The 20,242-nt window shown below is 46.6% G+C and overlaps 2 protein-coding genes and 2 non-coding genes across 5 annotated transcripts; 3 read left to right on the plus strand and 1 right to left on the minus strand.

Moving 5' to 3' along the window:
- Positions 1–495: 495 nt before the first annotated feature.
- Positions 496–10,583, minus strand: LOC132591597 (E3 ubiquitin-protein ligase TRIM41-like). Its single transcript, XM_060270846.1, has 6 exons — positions 8,989–10,583; positions 7,605–7,700; positions 6,969–7,199; positions 6,293–6,315; positions 3,482–3,609; positions 496–2,515 (listed from the first exon to the last, which is right to left on the minus strand). Exons 1-6 carry the CDS (start codon positions 9,946–9,948, stop codon positions 1,992–1,994), a joined length of 1,962 nt encoding a protein of 653 aa, XP_060126829.1. The 5' UTR covers positions 9,949–10,583; the 3' UTR covers positions 496–1,991.
- A 1,381-nt stretch (positions 10,584–11,964) lies between these two features.
- Positions 11,965–12,037, plus strand: TRNAV-CAC (transfer RNA valine (anticodon CAC)). The gene has a single exon. It is a non-coding gene; the product is annotated as a tRNA-Val (tRNA).
- Positions 12,038–12,720: 683 nt separating this feature from the next.
- On the plus strand, positions 12,721–12,793 carry TRNAK-CUU (transfer RNA lysine (anticodon CUU)). Its single transcript has one exon. It is a non-coding gene; the product is annotated as a tRNA-Lys (tRNA).
- An 803-nt stretch (positions 12,794–13,596) lies between these two features.
- On the plus strand, positions 13,597–20,181 carry LOC118080937 (zinc finger protein 239). Of its 2 annotated transcripts, XM_060270868.1 has the most exons (3): positions 13,597–13,729; positions 15,707–16,852; positions 19,702–20,181. In XM_060270868.1, the coding sequence occupies exons 1-2, from the start codon at positions 13,720–13,722 to the stop codon at positions 16,822–16,824; spliced, it is 1,128 nt and encodes a 375-aa protein (XP_060126851.1). In that variant the 5' UTR covers positions 13,597–13,719; the 3' UTR covers positions 16,825–16,852; positions 19,702–20,181. The 2 variants fall into 2 exon arrangements, with proteins under 2 accessions (XP_060126851.1, XP_034962877.1); XM_035106986.1 differs by lacking the exon at positions 19,702–20,181 and having other exon boundaries at positions 15,707–17,211.
- Positions 20,182–20,242: the final 61 nt, after the last annotated feature.

The raw sequence follows: 20,242 nt of genomic DNA on the forward strand, positions 1-20,242 counted from the left end.
GGCCTCGGTCCAGTATACCTGAAGGAGCGTCTCCACCTCCATCGTTCTGCCCGGACACTGAGGTCCAGCGCAGAGGGCCTTCTGGTGGTTCCCTCACTGCGAGAAGCAAAGCTACAGGGAACCAGGCAGAGGGCCTTCTCGGTAGTGGCACCCGCCCTGTGGAACGCCCACCCAGCTGCCCAGAGTGGCTGGGGAAACCCGGCCAGATGGGCGGGGTATAAATAAATTATTATTATTATTATTACCCATCAAGAGGTCAGAGAGATAAACAACTACCTGACATATAGAAAATACCTAAAGGCAGCCTTGTTTAGGGAAGTTTTTAATCTGTGATATTTGATGTATTTTAATGTTTGTTGAAAAATAATATTTATTATTTTTATTACCATATAGAATACATTCTCTCTCTCTCTCTCTCTGTGTGTGTGTGTGTGTGTGTGTGTGAGAGAGAGAGAGAGAGAGAGAGAGAGAGAGAGAGAGAGGGAGGTGTTGCCATATTTCAAAAAGTAAAAACCAGCATACCCCGAGCTTTTCTTAGGAAGTTATGGCAACTCTTAAGAGAGAAAGAACACACTACTACACCATGCCATTTCTCCCCATCCATTTTCAATATTTGAACAGACCAAAACAACAAGACTTCACTTTTAGAATTGTATTTATTTACTCAACTTTTCCCAAAAAACTAGATCTCCAAGTCTTTTTTTACATATATAGCGAAAAATAGTTCAAAAGGAGCTCTGTAATGCCAAAAAGAATTGAGGGGGCGGGGGAACCAACACATAACAGCTGGCACAGCTAAGGCCTCCAGTGTCTTGCAGTCAGGAGAGAAGAGAGTCCACACTGCAGATCCTGGGGCGTGACAGGAAAAAGCAATTAAAAATAAGTTAATTAAGTCCTACAAGGGTGAGGGTGTGTGTGTGAGGCAGCAGTGATGAAGTTTGATCACCAAAGCTCCTAGTGGGATTACATTCACCCCAAGAGCCACAGAACTCCAATGGTGCCCCGGAAAACAACAACAGCCCTCGGATCTGTCATTTCTCCACCCCCACCTCCAAAATGGCCTTTATATCTATATTTCTATCACACTAGTAGTATTGATGAATCCCTCCCTCCAGGTAAAAGAGATGGAGATAACGTAAAGGAAAGAGGGACAAACTGGGGCATCCAAACCACACCTGGAGCAGAGGAGCAAAACTGGCTCCTATGCATTCCTTAAAAATAAAATGAAATCTGATGTGTGTGTAAACACAGAGAAAAGATGCAAAACAGGAGATCATCAGGAGAGAAGACACTGAGGAAGTTGAACCAGGAGGGACAATTATGTGTAGAGTTTAATTTAGATGTACTCACCACCATTAAGTGGTTTCAGGAGGTCACTGGTGCCTTGGGACGGCAAGGCAGGGCGGCGGGGGGGGGGGGGAGGGAGAGAGAATGAACTGATTGGCAGCATGGATTGGATACAGCTCCAATCTTGTCTTGTCTGGGCACCAGAAGTTAACACAATCCACAAGACCCGAGTGCCTGGCGTAAGACAGTTCAAGTGTCTTTGGAATGTCAAAGATGAGCCTCCGACTACTCAGCTACCACTGTGCCATTTTGGATTCCACCAAGCACGCAGTCAGAGAACCATGCTGAATGAGATCCAGGGCACAGAGATCTTGGAGGACAGGAGGAAAGAGAACCCTACATATGAAGGGGGAAGAGAAAGAGATTCTTGCTAGGGTGGAAGTGAGCTACAGGAGGGAATTAAAAATTCATCTGGCCGAGCACCAAAAAAAGGTTTATCTGTGCAATAATCATGTATAGAAGTGGGGGTGGGAATCCCTGCTCAGAGCGAACCCACAAAAAGACAGCAAGGTAAGGAATCCTCCAAGGTCCAACACTGAAACAGACCAGGGATCTTATCAGGGACAATCAGCTGTGACAGGAGGATTTATCGCTAGGGAGGGGGTTGCATTCAGCTACGTGCAAGAGAAACAGCAGCAACCGTATCAATTGCAGATTTTGATGCGGGTCCCCTTAGAAAGAATGCGGAAGAAGGGGAAGATGCGCTCGCGGAACGAGGCGTTGAAGGTATAGATATGGCCCATGCTCTCGGCATTGTAGAAGCTTAGCTGGCCCCGTTCATAGTCCAGGTAGACACAGAAGCGGCGGAGCTTCTCGGATGGGGAGAGGGAGGTCTGCTCAGTGGTTGTCAGAGCCTGGTACTTCTTGCCGTTGGTCCCCACACACCAGATCTCGCGCTTCTGGTGGGAGCCACTGCTGCTGGGCTTCTCTTTGCGCCGGGCCGATTCGCGGGCCACCCCCACGGCCCAACCCCGCCGGCCCCCCACCTCCACTTCCCAGTAGTGGCGGCCATAGGTGAAACCCTGCATAGCCAGAACGCAGTAGTCGGAGTCGAAGCGCTTGGGGCTGTCAGGCAGGTCCCGCCAGCGCTCTCCGAGCCGGACGCAGAGGCAATCCGAGGAAAGGGTGAGGCGCGGGTGGGCCGTCTCGGGGTCCAGAATCAAATCAGCTGCAGGCAAGAGAGGGAGGGGGGAAAGCAGATTTAAAAAAAAATTGGTTCCTTATACATTTAGTAGGGCCCAAGCACGGAATTCCTTCAATTCGCAGCCTGCCCTATCCAAATGGCTCAGGGCAGGTTAATAGCAAAGTTACTCTCAAGAGTTGAATGGAATCATGTCCTTAAGAAGGGCTCTGGCATGGCACTGACCACATCTCACAGAACAGGACAGTTGGTTGGCCTCTGCTCATTCCCATACAACATAGTGGATGTCTTATGAGAGCAGAATCACAGCATAAAAAGTGGTTTTCCAGAATTTCACCAGTTCATACAGAATGTGGAGGGGAAATAAATAAAGACATAGCCCTAGCACACCAGCCTATTGGTCAGCTGCCTACTCAGGCCAACTCTGATATGTCAGTGTATGAAATTCTGATGATGAGTGGAAACAAACTCCTATCTATATTGGTGTTCCCAGAACTTTCCCCTCTCTTCAGTGCATCTGAATGAATGAATGTTTATCGCTACAGCCAAACAGTCAGCACAGCAAAACCAGAATTTCAGTACAAACACCAAAACGGTCAAAGTGGAATTCACCAGCCAACATGCCAATTAAAAAGATCTAAAATATGTACTTCAGTACATCTTTCCCAGAACCTCCTTGTTCCGAGTCTCCCACGTACACCACAAACAGTTCTTCCCCCACTCACAGCTCGCTGGCAATTCCCAACCTCCCTCTTCTCCCTGCTCAACAGTTTATAAGCCCCTCTAAGCAAGGGCATCTCTGCAGAATCAGCTGCTTCCTGCAATTTGTTAAGGCAACTGCACAAAAGCCAATTCCTAACCTCCATGAAGCATGGGATAGACAGCAGCCCTACACGAGGCAAAAGAAAGCCCATCCACATCCCTTAAGCAGCTGCTTCAATTGACTACAGGAGCAGGGAACACAGCAGCAAGGAGGAGCCAGGCACCTTTTACCTTGAGGGACTTGGCAGAAGATCTTCTCCATCTTCTTCATTAAGACGTCTATAAGGAAGTAGTTTCGATATTTCTTTCCTGCATCCACTGGCACCATCTCTGGATCCTGGAACTTAATGTTCTCACACCTGGCAAGTTGATAATTTAGAGCACAAATACGTTAAAGGTGGGCTTGGCAACCAGGGGATAAAGCACTGGGTCAGAAGAAGGGAACACGGCCGCCCACAGCACAATGGGACATGGGGCTATTCCTAGCTCAGCTCTTCCAACCTCCTCCATATTGCTGCAGTAGCACCTAACAGTCCACTTCAATCCTCTGCTTTTAACACAAGAACACTGCACACTGAGAGGGAACAGAAGCGAGGAGATTAAGTTAACAAAGAGGTGAGACGACAAGGTGGCATTTCACACTTTTTGGTCCTCACCTTCAAGAACAAGGTTCAATGAATTCTGCCAAGATTCCAAGCTTACTTCTCATACACTATGCTCTCCGTAACAAGCTCAGATATTGATCCATAGATTTGTGAACTTGTTAACAGTTTTGCAGCAAAAAAAATGAGAACATAAGAAGAGCCCTTCTGGATCAGACCAAAGGCCCATCTAGTCCAGCATCTGGACATCACAGTGGACCATCACAATGCCCCAGGAAGGTCCACAAGCAGAACCTGAATGCAACAGCCCCCTCCCCACTTGCTGTGTCTGCAGCTCCTGGCAACTGGTATTCAAAGACTTGGAGGTTAGGGGAGGGGAACCTCAAGTCTAGGGGAGCCAGACTGTTAGGCAAAGTACCAGGGTGGATTTGATTTAAATCACTAGTCAGCAAGACTTGTTTTAAATCATATATTTTTTTACAGAAAGGCATTCCTGCCAGTATAATCTTAATATTTACAATGAGATGAAGGTTTCGTTTTTGGAATAATAAATTTTCAGAGTAGTTTTTTACAGTTATATCAAAAATTTCTGATTTGGTTATACTATTAGAAATACATAAACAGATACAGTATATTCCTGCGTATAAGACTACTTTTTAACCCAGGAAAATCTTCTCAAAAGTCACGGGTCGTCTTACACGCCGGGTCGTATTTCTTATATGGCGAGTATATCCCAAACACTATATTTTAACTGGAAAAGTTGGGGGTCGTCTTATACGCCCAGTCGTCTTACACGCCGGAATATATGGTAATTATGAAATTATTGTCAGGTTTAATAAGTTAACTGTTTATATTTGGACAACATTTCTGCTGTACTTTATTGGAAGGAGAAAAATAACCATTTATTTAACTAAATTTATTTAATAAATCCTTATTTCCTGATGGCCTTTGGATTATAATGTAACTTAAATAGAAAACTATCTTTAGAAAGATTTTTTCCTCCAAAAGCATTTTATTTTAAAAATCCAATTTAAATTTAAAAAAATTGATTCAAATAAAAAAATCTGATTTAAATTTTAAAAAATCTGACATTTTTTTAAATCATTTATTTTTATCCACCCTGCAAAGTACTGAGTGACTTTGAAAACATACACCAGTTCATGGGGCCTTATTTCCAGCAGTTTGATAGCAAGCAGGCACCTCCACTTTTTTTCAGCTCCTTCTAGAAACATTTTTGTTTAGACAAGCCTACCACTGATGTATTTTTCCCGTGTTTTTAGTTTAGCACATATTTAAATAGCTGTTGTTTTTTTACTGATAATCTTACTGTTTTATTCTTTTTGTAAACTCCTTTGAGGGTTTTTATAAAAACAAAAAAACACAAGCAGTAAATAAATTCTGCGAAATGAATAAATAAAACAAAATGTTAGTGGTGCCAGGAAATGTCTCGGGATGGCTTACACAAACACCTGTCTGTTGACTCAAAGGGGAAATTATTGGGTAAGATGTTACTATGTGTTTTAACAAAGCTTCTGAATAGCCACACTGTAGACATTTAGCCTTTCAAGTTACTCTGCCTTCCCTTGATTTAGGAGAGTCAAACACAATTATAGACTTCAATTCAGTGTTAGAAACTGAGATATGAAAGCTAGGAGCTATGGTAAATGGCACATTAAACCTCGGTTATGGGCGCAATTGAATGTCTAGGCACGCTTTTTTATAACAATACAAAGCTGAAAATGAATGAACTGCAGCTAAAATATTTTGTTCATTTTTTACATGGTCTAGTCCTTCCCCTGCCCACCCCCCTAATATTATTAAGACGGTCTCTTATAGAGACTTCAGAGAGTACCTGGAAGTGGGGAGGCAGTATAAGGCCCTCCTTTCCTTCCACTCTGCAGTTTTAATCTGAAATCTTAGGTGCAGTACTGCACCCGCAGCTCAGAAACTGCTCGCGCTAATGAAATTCCCTGTTGCAAAATGCGCTTAGAACAATGGGAGTTTCAAACACTGCTTCAATTAGACTAAGTCAGTGAAAAACATTTTATGTAGATCTGGATTTTATGATGCAGTAGCAGCTATGCCACACTTCACCAAAATACTGCAGCAGTTCCATGGGCTAACCAGCCCCAAACCTGCTTTGCTTCAAGGTTGGTGCATGATGTGCCTTTAGATTATTTCCTTAAACGTGTTTTTCCCTGGGGATGGGCAGTTGATGACAAAAATTGGAGAACCTCGGCTCAAAAAGCAGAGGCTACCTTAAGATGGCCTTGAGACACCAGTGCCAGAGTTTTATGGACTATGGGAGCAGCAGATCTCTTATCATTCATGCAATTATCAAATGAGCATATGGAAAACTACCAAATATCTCAAGGCCTTTCAGATACACACAGGATAACCATCAAGGAGAAATGGAAAGCAAAAACCAAGTTCAACCAACCTGACTAAAGTGCCTTTGAAGTCCTAGAAAAAGAGAAAAGAAAAAGGTCAGAAAGACAGGCAAATGTGGGGGAAACAAAATGTAAGAGTCTGTAGCCACTTAAGATGAAGATTTGATCTCTTCCAGTCCTACTGAGAGGGCACATGCAGCAGTGACTTCCTAGTACAAGGAAGAGCTGAATGTTCATACATAACCCCTAGGAGGACTGAATATAATGATTATTTGCCCAGGGAATTTATGAAGTCAACACCCTTAGAATCTCCAAATCTTCAACATTATTGTTTCTTGCACAGGGTGGTCTTATTCATGGTGGTGGTCTTACATAGACTTTATAAGCAGAGAAAGAATAGTGTTATCTTCCAGACATCACTGGACTCCATCAGTCTGCCAGCATGGCCAACAGTCAGAAATGATGGGAGTTGTAGTCAAGCAACATATGAAAGGCCACAGATTCCCCACCCCTGCATTGGAATCATCAAAGACAAGTCTGTCTCATGGAATTAGAGCTACTCGAATTCCATATAGCAAACTCACACTTAAAAAAACACAATCCTACACTAAACTCTTTGTGTCCAGGATTTGTACGACTGTACGACTTGTAAACCACTGTGGCCCCACAGCTGGGCAGATTCTTGGCCACTGGTCACCCAGGCAACTAGAAAAGGGAATCATTCACCTTGATCATCTGCAAGCCATTCTGCTTGCTCTTGTCCTCCGCTTCTGCAATGAGGCGGCTGAGGGCGGCACCTTGCTCCTCCAGGTGGGAGACGTTGTTACTCTGGCTGGCAAGCAGCACCTCATAGCGGTCCTCCAGCTGGTGCAGCATCAGCGCCTGCTCCCCAATGAGGAACTGGTGCAGCCGCTCAAAGTCTGCCTCAAAGTCTTTCATATCGAGCTTCATCTTGTTCTACAGGAGGATAGAAAAGGGTGAGGAAAGCAAGCGTGAAGGTGGCGAAGCACAGTGGAATTATGCACCTCTTTTCTTAGCAGGAAAGGCCCCTTATAAGCTACAGAATTCACATAGGCATGGAGTCTCAGTACTATCCATGGGAACAAAGCAACCAGTCCACAAACATTAATCAATGGGAAGCATTTTTAAAAAAATATGAAATAGTAACTTTAATGTAACTTAGAAAAAATGTGGATGAGAGGTACTATCTTAGACATTTCCCCCCTTTCTCTCATGGGTAAGAAAAATGCCTCTTCCAATATTCCACCTGCTGCAACATGTGCATCCATCATCTGAAAAAAAACCAAGCTCTTTCTTCTTTTCAGGTGGTTTGCGGGAGGATAAAATAAGCTTGTCACTTACCCTGAGGTCTGCTATTTTCTCCTGTTCGACCGACTTCTGCTTCATAACGGTCTCCAGTTTCTTCTTCAGTGGCTCCAAGTGACCTTGAAGTTTGGCCTGAAAAATAAAATACTAGAACCTTGGAGAAACAGCCATTCAAGTTGCTTCAGTGTCTAAATTCTAAAGACACTGCAAATAGAATAAATGGTGCAATTACATTTTACAAAGCTTCCTATTCATACATAAGGAGTAGGAGCTTGGGAATAAACCTATCTTGTTACTCAAACACATTTTCACTTTTTAAAAAAGAGTGTATATCATGCCTCCACTTTTCATATCATTGCTTTCTGGCCACCTATTTGTCACACTTAGATGCAACTGGTATAAACAGTTGTAGCCTCCACACAGCAGCTTCCACAAATCCTGAAAATCTCAGCTATTGTTTAGAAAAGGGAGCACAAATTTCTAGCCCCTATAGTTTAAGGATTTTTTTTGGGGGGGGGGGGGTTAAACTGGAAAAGTTTATTGCCTGTTTTTAAGTAAAGGAGTTGAAATCAGATAGTGTCCAATAGAAAATTTTTGCTTAATGTATCTCTCATTCCTCTGTTCTGCCCCTCAGGGTCTTACTGACCTAGCTGCATGAAGAAATACATACAAATGCATCATGTTGAAGGAGATTGAGCTTTCTGTACTCCACATCAATGTTTACAGATGGAAAGCAAAGTGCAAAATTTAGTTTCTAGAAGTAGTGATAAAACTACAAAAAAAGCTACATGCAGCATTAAAAAAAAAAGTTTAACACACATCTGCATGCCACTCGCAAGTGGCACACCGAAGTTTGTGCCACTGGGGTGCATAAAGTGAAACATAAAATTCATGCATTCTTCATACAGGTTTCCTAGATATATAACTAGATGTTAGGCGCAAAATACAAATGAAATGCTTTGAAGAGTAATAGAAGTTAAACAATAGAACATTTATCCCTTGCTATTGTTTCTTGCTGCATGTCAGCAATTATCATACTAATCAACTGACTGCAATTGTTACGGAAGAAAACCCCTAAAGTGCCAATCCAAAAATAAAAAAGATTTTATGAATATAAGGCTGCCTTAAATGGACACACCCTAGGTCCATCTAGTCCAATATTGTCAACTCTGACAAGAAGCAACTCAGTCAGCGGACTATCCGAGCCTTGCTACATAAAATGCTTTCACTAGAAATGTTAGGATTTGAACCTGGGATGTTTTGCATAAGTTCTAGCACAGGCCTATACCCCTTGCCTCTTTGCCAGTAGCACGACACACACAACAAATGTTCCCCTAAGCAAGAGGGCACATACTAGAGGTTCAGACTGTAATCTTTTGTTCAGTCCTAACATTCACATTGCCCCCAGCCTCCTGCATACCTTGTATTCTTGCACAACCTCTTCCAGCGGCATGACGCTGTGGTGCTTATGGGCTCGTGATTCTCTGCACACAACACAGATGGGCTCCTCATCTGCCTCACAGAAAAGCTTGAGGGGCTCCTGGTGCTTCTCGCACAGGGTTCGCTCAGCACTCAGAGCTCGTCCCGCTACTGACACAGAAGGTGATCCAGATGAATCCCCTGCTGCCGCCAGCTCCACGGCCTCCGTGGATGCCACCACCGAGTTGAACGGCTGCGGGTGCATCTGGCGGATGATCTGCACCATATTGGCTAGCTGAAGGTTGGGGCGGAAGCTGCGGCGAGGGAACACCTTGCGGCACTGGGGGCAGCTAAAAGCCGGGCGCATCTGGGGGGTCGGTGGGGTTGCTGGCACAGTATACTCATCCTCCGGCTCCTCTTCCTCATCCATAACCTCCTCATCGTCATAATTGTCGAACAGCAAATCGTTCCCCATGTCATCGTCCCACATCTCGTCCGACCCGGGGCCCTGGGTCCAGTATGCTCTCTCATCTTCATCATCCCACACGTCATCCTCTTCGTCGTCGAACTCCTCCTCTCTGGACACGGCATCCTCCTCCTCCTCTTCCATGTCCCCGCCATCATCCAAGTAGTCGTTGTCCTCGAGGTCGTCTTCGTCGTCGTCGGCGTCCTCCTCCGGCCCCAGGTCGTCGACCCCTCCGTCATCCGCGCCCGCGTCGGAGCCGGGCCCGTACCCTCCGTCCGAGCCGGAGGCGCCCGCGTCGTCCCCTTCCTCCGAGCCCGAGCCCCACAGCTGAGTGATGCACACGCGGCAGAAGTTGTGGCCGCAGCCGATGGACACCGGGTCGATGAAGTAGTCCAGGCAGATGGCGCACACGGCCTCCTCGTGGAGGGTCGCCACCGGGTTGGGGGCGGCCCGGGAGCTGCTACTTGCGGGCGCTGCTGCCGCCGCCGCCGCCATGGGGACCCCGAATTTCTCCCAGTCGCCCCACACACTTCCCTCACCGCCCCTTTTGAAGGGAGGCACCTTCCTCCCGCTCACAAGGCCGCTCCCCTCTGCACTGCTGAGCAACCCCCACGCCCGGCCCTTCTCCTCACGGGGCCTCAGAAATGGGGGCGCCGCCCGAGGAGCACCCCCCTCCCCCACCCCACCTGGTCGCAGGCCCAACCGCCCGAGGCCCTTCCGGGCTCCACCGCCCCGCCGTGAAACAAGAAGCCGCCTCGGCACGCGCAGAGAACGCCCGAGCGCGCGCTCCACTCTCGCCGCCGAACTGGCAACACCGAGGCGCCACCGCCGCCTGTGTCTCTATGGCGGTTAAATGTTCCTCGGCGCCGGAAGAGAGGGGTGGGGCTACGGCGCCGTTCTAGCAACCCCGGGGGGTTTCTATGATGCGGCGTGGGAGGGGGCGTGGAGGCCTTTCTACCCGCAGCCGAATCCTCTGAGCTCAACCGAGTGCCCGGCTGGCTTCGCGGCGCTTGTTTTACTTATCGAGTTCCAGGTTCAGAGAGACGCGAAGCCACCGCTCTAGCGTTACTGCGGCCGCTAAACAGGAAGGCCCTTTTATCCTTCGAAGAAATGCGCCGGAAACCGAAAGCCGCTCTACGTTGTTTGCGTCTCCATGGTCGCCGAGGGTGCCGCTTGCGAGATTGGCGGTTGAGGCGGGGTTGCTGCCGTTCTTGAAAGGGAAGTGGGTGTAGATTGGGTGAAAGAGCCACTGGGCAGGTTTCTGGTCCCAGGAAAGGCTTAGGCTGCTTGCGCCCAGAAGGACCCATATACAGTATTGGGACTGGGCACCAGCTGGGCTCCTGGGAGGGTCGCCACAGAGATGGACTTGAATGCAGATTTCCAGAAGGAATTTTCTGAGTAGGGATAAAAAGTGCACCAGCCTTGCGATTATGGCCGCAACAGTTGCAAGGAAGGAAGGAAAAGACGAGTGATAAATCGAGTATTTCAGGGTAGCTGAGCGGTATCACGCAGCAGATGCAAAATGCCAAAGATGTACCAGAAAGGAGAGGAGTCGCATACCAGAAAGAGCAAGATCTTGTTTCATGTGAAATAGTTAATTTTTGCTGAGTTTTCAAATTTACAAGAACAACGCTGTCAAGATGCAGGATGCAGCCGAGGAGAGGCTTTTAAGTGGACAGCTTGAGTAGAGTAGGCCTTTGTTGCATGCAACCAGATGAGTGCTTTGTGTAGGGGGAGTTGTGGCTGCAGATTTAAGACAGCCCCTGATTTGTAATATTTAAGCTGTTCTGCATCAGTTCAGCCTGCAATAGGGACAGAATATGACAGAACTACACTGCACTATAAACCACTGTCATCTAGTGACTTCACTAGGGCTCCAGCAGACAAATAGGATCACTTCCAGCATCAGCTTTTCTCCCTCCTTCCTCTACCTGCCCCCCCAAAAAAAACCCTGTCACCAATGGTCATGATTCACCATGCAATCCCACAATGGCTTTTTCAAACCATTGATGTCCAGTGAATTCAGGCAGGCAATTAATTCTCTAGGACGGCTTCTGATTTTGTGCTGAGCTTTTCCTTTTCCATCCCTAAAATAACTGTGTTCTTAGGGTGTTCCTAAGGACAAAATAACAAAGAGGCTTGTGTTACCTTAAACATTTGCAACATACCATTTCATTTGATTAAATATTATCCCAGTATGCAAATTCACAATGTGTTTTTATTTCGCTACATGTTTTAACTGACTTACAAACGCCAGGATGTCTGTGTTATCAACACTTTTTCTGTGTGCGAATTACCACTGCTAATGTGTAAAATTGCAATGCAATGTAAGATCTCAGGCGCTGATGCTTTTCACTTATGTTTTTGTTCAGAACATTATGAATCCCTTCTACTGATCAGCTTTGTTCCCATGGAAAGATGCAACAGCAAAATTTCCAAAACCTTTTTTGTTAAGCCTTTCTTTCTAATTTCAGAGTATTGTAGCGTATATGAAAAGTTGGTAGCCAGCTGGTTTCTGTAGTGTAGTGGTTATCACGTTCGCCTCACACGCGAAAGGTCCCCGGTTCGAAACCGGGCAGAAACAGCAATTGAATTTTTTCCCCCTCCTCTTCCGCAGACTTTCCAAAAAACTTCTCTTCTTTGTCTTTTTTGTTTTTTTGCAGTTGTTAACACTGCCCACTTTATAAATAGCTTTTTCCACAAAAATATCCATCCGGATACACACAATGGGAGTCACATCCCATTAAACGTAAGTCACATCCTTAAACGTGCAAATCTTCAGAATAAGGTGACGTTTGTAGTGGCAGTGAGAAATCTAATAGTAAGTGCTTTTTTGTGAATCTTTGTACTTTTGTCTATTTACTGTATTCATTTTCCCCAATTTGAACTGTAAAATGATGATTTTCTTGAGTCAAAATGAGAGTACCCCTAAAGATTTTTTTTAAAGAAAAAAACACTTCTAATAGTTAATAATAAATTGTGAGTACATGATAAAAACAACGGAAAATAATTTGGGATGTTTGAGAAATGGGACTTTACTATTTTCTATGAGAGGCAACTCGTTTAATTCTTATTTTTAAACCACCAAACAATGTGTCATATGCATATTTGAGGCATTGCTTAATTCCTGCACACTAGAGTAATATGCTAAGCTAGTATTGTCTGTATGATTCGCAGTGAGCGACATATTTAATTCTATGTTGAAAAAGTTCCGAGAGGGCAGAAATTGCATATTAACTAGACTAGTTGCAGCCAAAAGCAGCAGCCGCCCGGCTAGCTCAGTCGGTAGAGCATGAGACTCTTAATCTCAGGGTCGTGGGTTCGAGCCCCACGTTGGGCGCAGATTTTTGCTTTTTAAGATTCTTGCTGGGAACAAATCCCCAAAATGACCAGTGGCCTCGGCAATTGTGACAGCTGCAAGCTTTTGGGGCCCCAAAAAAACGTGTTTCTTAAATCTATACAGTACTGTACATTCAAGTGGAGCTTACAGTTGGAAGGAAACGCAAAACACCCAGTCACCCGCTTTTCACTCCTAAATTGCTATTATTATTTTTCACTATGGAGCTCATACAAGAAAGTTCACGTGCCTATGTTTTCCCATCTGCGAATCATATGTACGGGGTTTTATTGTGTCTTTTGCTAAGTGAAGAGGAGGTGATAAAGAGGGGCGCTGTCCCTGGTCCCCATTTTTGCATTTTTCTTTTGCAAACCACCCCCGTTTTTCCAGCTCATTTCAGTCGGTTTCCACCAGGTTTTAGCATTATTTGCCCGAGCCCAGGATGGGAGCATATGCGTAACCAGTACCAGCACGCAGGCTTGGAGCATGCGAACAATAGAGAAGAGTACCCTTTAAGCATGTGCAGAGTGGATCTCGAACACCGAGCAGCACTCACATTCAGGGCACACGGGAAAGTGAGTTCACCTGCAGGTCTGCTCCCTACAAAAGTGTTGGACCTTCTTCCCACATTTCCCCCACCCGTTTCAATTAAGCACCACTTTCCAACGAGTCTCCAAAGCAACGAGCCGGGGGAGGGGAGGAAAGTGTCCAGTCCACGCCGAACTACAATTCCCAGAATGCCTCGAGAGCGATGCTCTCCTCTTTGCCCACCAGGACTGCATTTCCCATGGTGCTTAGCGGGGGCAGTACAAAAGGCCACAGGAATGCGGTCGAAGTCTGGCTCCGGGTTGGGTGTTTGCTCCTCTGCGCTGGACCCCTGCTTCTCCCCAGGATAAAACCCAAACAGACGCATATGTATATATTTAGGAATGGACACCGGTAAGTGCCTGAGGCAAGTTTGTGGGTGCCCCCCCCCGGCAAAAAAGAAAAAAAGAAAACTGATGGTAATCCGGTTATTGCTGGAGTATTTTTGCAGGCGACTCTTGAGGCAGCAGGGCCGGCCAAGGGTTGCAGATTTCATATCAACGGCAAACACAGAACCCCGCGTCTTAAAACGTCTACCAGGAGACTTAAAATGCACGTCATTTCGCTACTATTTGCCAACTTTCCTTGTCCAGCCTTTGCTGGCCTTTTGATGCCCCAGAAACGCCTCCTGTGACCACGCTGTTGAGATGTTTTTACTTTAATTTTGAGTTTATCTTTGCCTAATCTCAAGACCCATGCTTGTAATTAATTTGGACTAAGGATCCTTCCATGGCTGTGCCTTTGGTGATGTGTACCCGGGTTAGAATCCTTGGTTCACCTATAGATGTGTTATACTGTAGTAACAAATACCCAGCCTTATTATTCATCACATTAGAAAAAATACGCTGATCCCAGTACTGTAGTGATTTTCAAGGGACAAGGCAGTTTGAAGGATGTGCCTCTGACAGTGCAGCCTTAGACGTGTCTGCTCATAAGTAAGTTCAACTTAGTTCAGTGGGGCTTGTTCCCAGGTGGGTATAGCCCACCCAGTCCCAGGTGGACTGTAGCCTAAAAGCAGAAAATAGGTAAGGAGGCTATTGGACTAATCAAAAGCGGGCAAGCTTTCTGAGTAACGTAAAGCTCCTAATCGGGCAGAACAAAAAAAGTAGCACAGTGAGCGTCTGAACTAAATGTGTCGGCAGGTAAGAAGTTTCTAAAATGGGGGTTTATAAGTAAACTGTGTTTAAGATTCCCATTTTCATCCAAAAGGGCACATTGGGGAGAGTCTGTTTTGGGTCCTTAAGTGGCAAGATTTCATACGCATTCAGTTGCACCAGCCTTTCAGCTAAATACTTAAGGGGGCAGTTAGGAAAATGACCTAGTAGCCAAGGAGGGCTGCGCTTGCAGCTGGTTATCCAAGGATGCCTGCTGGAGACAGGCCTTTTGAGTGCCTCGAGAGCAGAGGACAGTTCATTGGGAATTCACACTTTAGCAAACACTAGAGCATCAGCACAGGGCACTTGTCGGGCTTCTCATTAGTACTGGAGAGTCCACTTTCAACGCACTTGGAAAAAAATATTATCTCGGCCTCTTAAAAATAAAAAGCAAATCACAATATGCATCACACTAGTGATGCTGAGTGTACATCTGGAAAGTGTAGTTAGGTCAAAGTATAATTAACCGAGGCAGAGCCCTCTGCTTCCGCTCATCCCTTTCCCCTTTCCCCCCCTTTCTCAACTGGCCCTCTTGTTGTTTCCCTACAGTTGACTCCCTTAACTCACTTCAGGGGGTGCAGGGAGATAGTGACTTCAAATCACTGCAAAAAGCTTGCAGAGAGCTCTGTGCCCATCAGCTGATAGGTGGGAAGTCCATGTCCGGCTTCTGCAGGGGTGGCATGTGCGCATGAGTTCCCTGCGAGGAGCACATGTGTACAGCCAAACCGAGCAGGCTTGCATTGGCTGCCCATCAGCTGGCAGGCGGGCAGTTCAAGCCTGGGCTTTGCAGGGATTGGCAGACTTTTTATGGGAAGGCCTGGCGGGCCAAATTTGGCCTGCAAACCAGTGGTTTCCCACCCCACTTGTGGATTATGATTTGCTATGGTGGGGGGAAGGCAAGATGGGAGATTTAATAGTGTATCTAGAAACTGAGGTGCAAGGAGTAAAAAAAAAAAATCTCTGCAAGAGAGGATTTTTTTTATACAGGTCAAATCTGACTATTTCCTAATGGCCATAGAGTTGAGCACCTCAGCACAATCTCGACTTCTCAAGTCCTCCTTGAAAGTTCATTATCTTTTTCTGGTTTGTAACACCCGCTCCTGCTCTTCAGCTACACTCCCAGTAGCTTGTGGCCTCATTGCGGAGAGGGAATGACTGATGGCAATCTTTCTTCCAGCCGGTGAAGATTGGATCAAGAGAGAAAATGAGGAGGAACCTCCCCGGCAAGCGGATGCTGAACAATTACACGAGACGTTATCGGAAGGGAGCGAGGATTTTCTCGATTCCGAGCAGCCCGAAGCCCGCAAAAGAGGCCTGGAAACCTGCCGGGACACATTTGCGGGGGACCTCTGCTTTGACTACAAGAACGGCCCTCCGAGAATGCACGCGAACGACCGGCCGTTCAAATGTGATGTGTGCGAGAAAAGCTTCCGCCACAGCTCCAGCCTGCTGACCCACCGGAGGCTCCACACGGGGGAGAAGCCGTACAAATGCACCGACTGCGGGAAGAGCTTCAACACGAGCTCGGCGCTCATTGTGCACCGCAGAACGCACACCGGGGAGAAGTCCTACGTCTGCTCGGACTGCGGCAGGTGCTTCAGCGAAGGCTCGGTGCTCATCAAGCACTGGCGCATCCACACGGGTGAGAAGCCCTACAAGTGCGCCATCTGCGGGAGGGGTTTCCGGCAGAGCTCACAGCTGCGCGCCCACGAGAGGACACACACGGGCGAGAAGCCCTACGAGTGCCGGGACTGCGGCAAGTGCTTCAGCACCAGCTCGAACCTCTCGGCCCACCAGAGGACGCACACGGGCGAGAAGCCCTACATCTGCGCCGAGTGCGACCGGCGCTTCGGCCACAAGTCACATCTCATCTCCCACCAGAAGACACACACTGAGAAGCTGCACGTTTGCCCCGACTGCCCTGCCAGCTTCCGCATGACCCACCAGCTGCTGGTCCACCGCAAGTCCCACCAGGAAGACCGGCGCTACAAGTGCCTGCTCTGTGGGAAGACCTTCAGCTACAGCTCGGCTCTGCTGGCGCACCAGCGGATGCACACGGGGGACAGGCCCTTCAAGTGCCTCGAGTGCGGCAGGAGCTTCATCCGCAACTCAGACTTGAACAAGCACCAGAGGATCCACACGGGGGAGAAGCCCTATGAGTGTCCAGAGTGCGGGAAGAGGTTCAACCAGAGCTCGCACCTGGTCAGCCACCGGAGGGTCCACTTCAAAAGCGCCACCAAAAACCCGGGCGTGAACGGCGGCGCTCTGGCTGAGCAAGAAGTCGAGTCTTCCTGAAGGCCGCTTTCTGCAAGGAACTGCTTCTGTAAATTATGGAGGCTGTAATCTGGCTTTCTTCTGAAAGAGGTTTGCACGGTGGGACTCTCAAGCAAGACTGTGTGTGTAGAGTACCGTGCGCTGGAAAAACGAAAGTTTTTGCACCAAGGCAGTTAGGAAAGGAGAGTTCTGCGGCATTGGGTACCTTATGTTGACATGCATTTCTGTTTTGCAGGTCCTAGAAAAGGGCAGAGAGAGATGCAGGATGCAGAGGCTTATGCCCTCTGCCTCTTGGAAATCTTGCTCAGCCCTTCTGCCTTCTGGAAACGTGTGGGCAGTGTCTGTCTTTGCTGTCATAAGAACTAGAAACTTGGGCATGCAGTGCTTTTAAAAAATGGATTGCTGAAATCAGTGCGCTGGCCTGTGTCCTTGTGCGAGTGCAGAATATACTCTAGATTACACCATAACATGTCAAACAGAGGTGGGGAATCATATTTTTTTCAGCCCAAGGGTTATGTTCCCTCTTGTGCAGTCTGTCAGGAACCCCATGCTGGTGGTGGGAGGAGCCAGAGGAAAGAGTGGGCGGAGCGACAGATGTGCTTTTCACAGTTCAGGGACCCATTGAACCCTCGACACTCAAGAAATGCATGGTGCAGGATTGGTGTGGAGGTTCCCACTCAATTCAAGACAACTGCAGTAGAACAGTTGGACTGGAACTAAACTTAAATTAGCCGCGCTTTAGTCCCATTGAAGTCCATGGGGCAGGTTAGCCGTGGCATCACTTAGTTTGGATGCCAACTCAGCCTTTGAAATTTCTTGGTGGTGGGGGAGAGAAGGGAAGGTTGATCTTCAAATCCCAGGAGGTGCACAGAAACCAAGAGCTGTTTTTACACTGGAATGAGCTCCTTTTCTCTTAGTGTTTTAGTGTGTATCTGAAGAAGTGTGCATGCACACAAAAGCTCAGACCAATAACAAACTTGGTTGGTCTCTAAGGTGCTACTGGAAGGATTTTTGTTTGTTTCTACTACCGCAGGCCAACACGGCTACCTACCTGGAACTACCCCTTTTCTGTGGTTCCTGTTTGATGTTGGCAATGCTAGGCAGTTGCATATGAGATGGGACATGCTCCAACCAGCTTCTAATTGCCACCTTCCATTGTCTTGTATCTTAAGAGAGGAGTACAGTAGTCTAACAAGGAAGAAGAACTGTACTTTTAAACAAAAGAAACAAGTGGCTATGTTTTGTTACTCGGTCATGAAATAAAACCAAGGGATGACTAGATGACCTTTAGGTCTCTTCCAACTCTGGTTCTATGACTTGGAAAGTAGGAAACAAATACAGTGGTACCTCTACTTACGAATAACTCTACTTACGAATGTTTCTACTTGCAAACAGAGCTCTGTCCGCCATCTTGGATGCGGTTTAGATAGGATTTTTTCTATTTACGAATTTTTAGATAGGGTTGCTTCGACTTACAATTTTTTTTTCTCCCAATGCATTCCTATGGGATTCGACTTACAATTTTTTTTTACTTACGAATGTGCGTTCAGAACGCATTAAATTCGTAAGTAGAGGTACCATTGTAATCGCCCACCCGTCCCAAGAGACCATGGCCATCGCTTAATAATTCCTGTAGAATGTGTGTGTGTGTGTGTGTATCTTTATCTATATATACAGCCGAATTCAACTAACCTGTTCACTAGCAGACACCAGCACAAGGAACGGCTAGCACAAGGACACTTTTCCCTCGACACACACCAGGGGTCAGGGGCACCCCCAGAACAGCGTGCAAAGTTTTTTAAAAAATCCTCTCTGGCACAGTTAGTAAAGTAAGCCAAACTTTTTGCTGTTGTATTACTCTGCTTAATAAATTTTTAAAATAGTTTAAAGTATTTTAGTACACCTTTCCTTGCTCTAAGAACTGGACTACAGCGAGCCTGTTTATCAGTCAGTTTTAAAACACACAGTTGTGTCCTTACAAAAGCACACGTTTAGAGATACGGTATTGGGGTACAGCAAACTTTTTAAAGCAGGGATGGGAAACTCGCGGCCCTCAAAGCATTGGCAGGACTGTAACTCTCATCATCCCTGCTCATTTGCCACGGTGGCTAGGGCCGATCTGAGTTGGGAGTCCAACAACATGGTATCTGATCGTCAAATATCCGAAGGGCTGTCACATTGATGATGAAGCAAGCCTTCTCCTGCTCCAGAGGTTAGGACCCAAAGCAATGGGATCATGTGGCAAGAAGGGAATTCCAACTAATCATTAGGAATAAGCTTTCTGACAGTCAGACCCGTTCAAAAGTGGAGCAGGTTCCCTCGGAAGGTTGGGGAGTCGCCTTCAAGGTTTTTAAGCAGAGGTTGGATGGCCATCTGTGAGGGATTATTTAGCTGTGATTTCTGTGTTGCAGGGGGCTGGACTTGAGGATCTTTGAGTGCCCATTCTCACCCTATATGTGGAAAGCAACAAGTTCCCCACCCCTGCATTTATGTGGCTTTTTTAAAAAAGCGTGAACAGAAATATTGCAGAGAGCTTCTCAAAGCATCTAGCTGCGTTGGAAGCAAGGCTTTTATTCTACAAAAAAAGTGGGGGGGGGGTACAGATCAAAGGCTTGGCACAATTTACATGAGGCTCAGACCCTCTTGACCAATCCCTAACAATGCCCCCCTGCCATCAGATACTATTTCTAGGGCAGCCATCCCCAAACTCTGTCCTCCAGCTGTTTTGGGACTACAATTCCCATCATCCCTGACCACTGGTCCTGTTAGCTAGGGATGATGGGAGTTGTAGTCCCAAAACAGCTGGAGGGCCGGGTTTGGGGGTGCCTGTTCTAGGATACCTTTCAGGTTAAGGTGCTTTATCTACATTCTTTCAGTAATTAATTATTCCTCTTTTAGACAGGTCGAGGGATAGCAGCTTGTGGAAGGACCAAGCTCCTAGCCTGAGCTCTCTGAACAAGGTGCTTTTGAGCTCAGCACTCTTGCACTGCATCCAGCTGAGAACAGACCCATTGAAATCCATGTGCCTTGTTAGTTATGTCCATTCGTTTCAACAGGCCTACTCTTGAGTATGATACATTGGATACAACTCCAGGCATTTTAACTACAGTACCACAATACAGCTGGGTATGGCTCACAGCTGTATGGTTTTATAAGCTGCACACTTGAGGACCAATTTGCAACTGCATTCAACAAGAAGTTTGAACAGCAGGAGAAGTCTGAAATGGGACATGGGCTTGGATTCTCACGTGCCTATTCTGAGTAAAGCAAACTTCATGCTTCCTTGCAATGTACATGAATGCTGGAGACGCCAAAATTCCCACCAGTTCCAACACTGAAATAAGCCCCGCCTGTAATAATAAAAACCGGGTCCCTTTTCCATTTGACCATAACCCACACTTTTCTCTTGATACCTTCTATGGACACATACACGCTACTG

Source organism: Zootoca vivipara, chromosome 2 (genome assembly GCF_963506605.1).
Source record: "Zootoca vivipara chromosome 2, rZooViv1.1, whole genome shotgun sequence".
Classification (NCBI taxonomy): domain Eukaryota; kingdom Metazoa; phylum Chordata; class Lepidosauria; order Squamata; family Lacertidae; genus Zootoca; species Zootoca vivipara.

Bases quoted from the DNA above. Each gene is read 5' to 3' on its own strand.
- LOC132591597 (XM_060270846.1), bottom strand. From the start codon at position 9,948: ATGGCGGCGGCGGCGGCAGCAGCGCCCGCAAGTAGCAGCTCCCGGGCC. The intron at 7,200-7,604 runs GTAAGTGACAAG...ATCCTCCTGTAG, and splicing joins AGAAAATAGCAGACCTCAGG to AACAAGATGAAGCTCGATAT. The intron at 2,516-3,481 runs GTAAAAGGTGCC...TCTTGCCTGCAG, and splicing joins CTTCTGCCAAGTCCCTCAAG to CTGATTTGATTCTGGACCCC.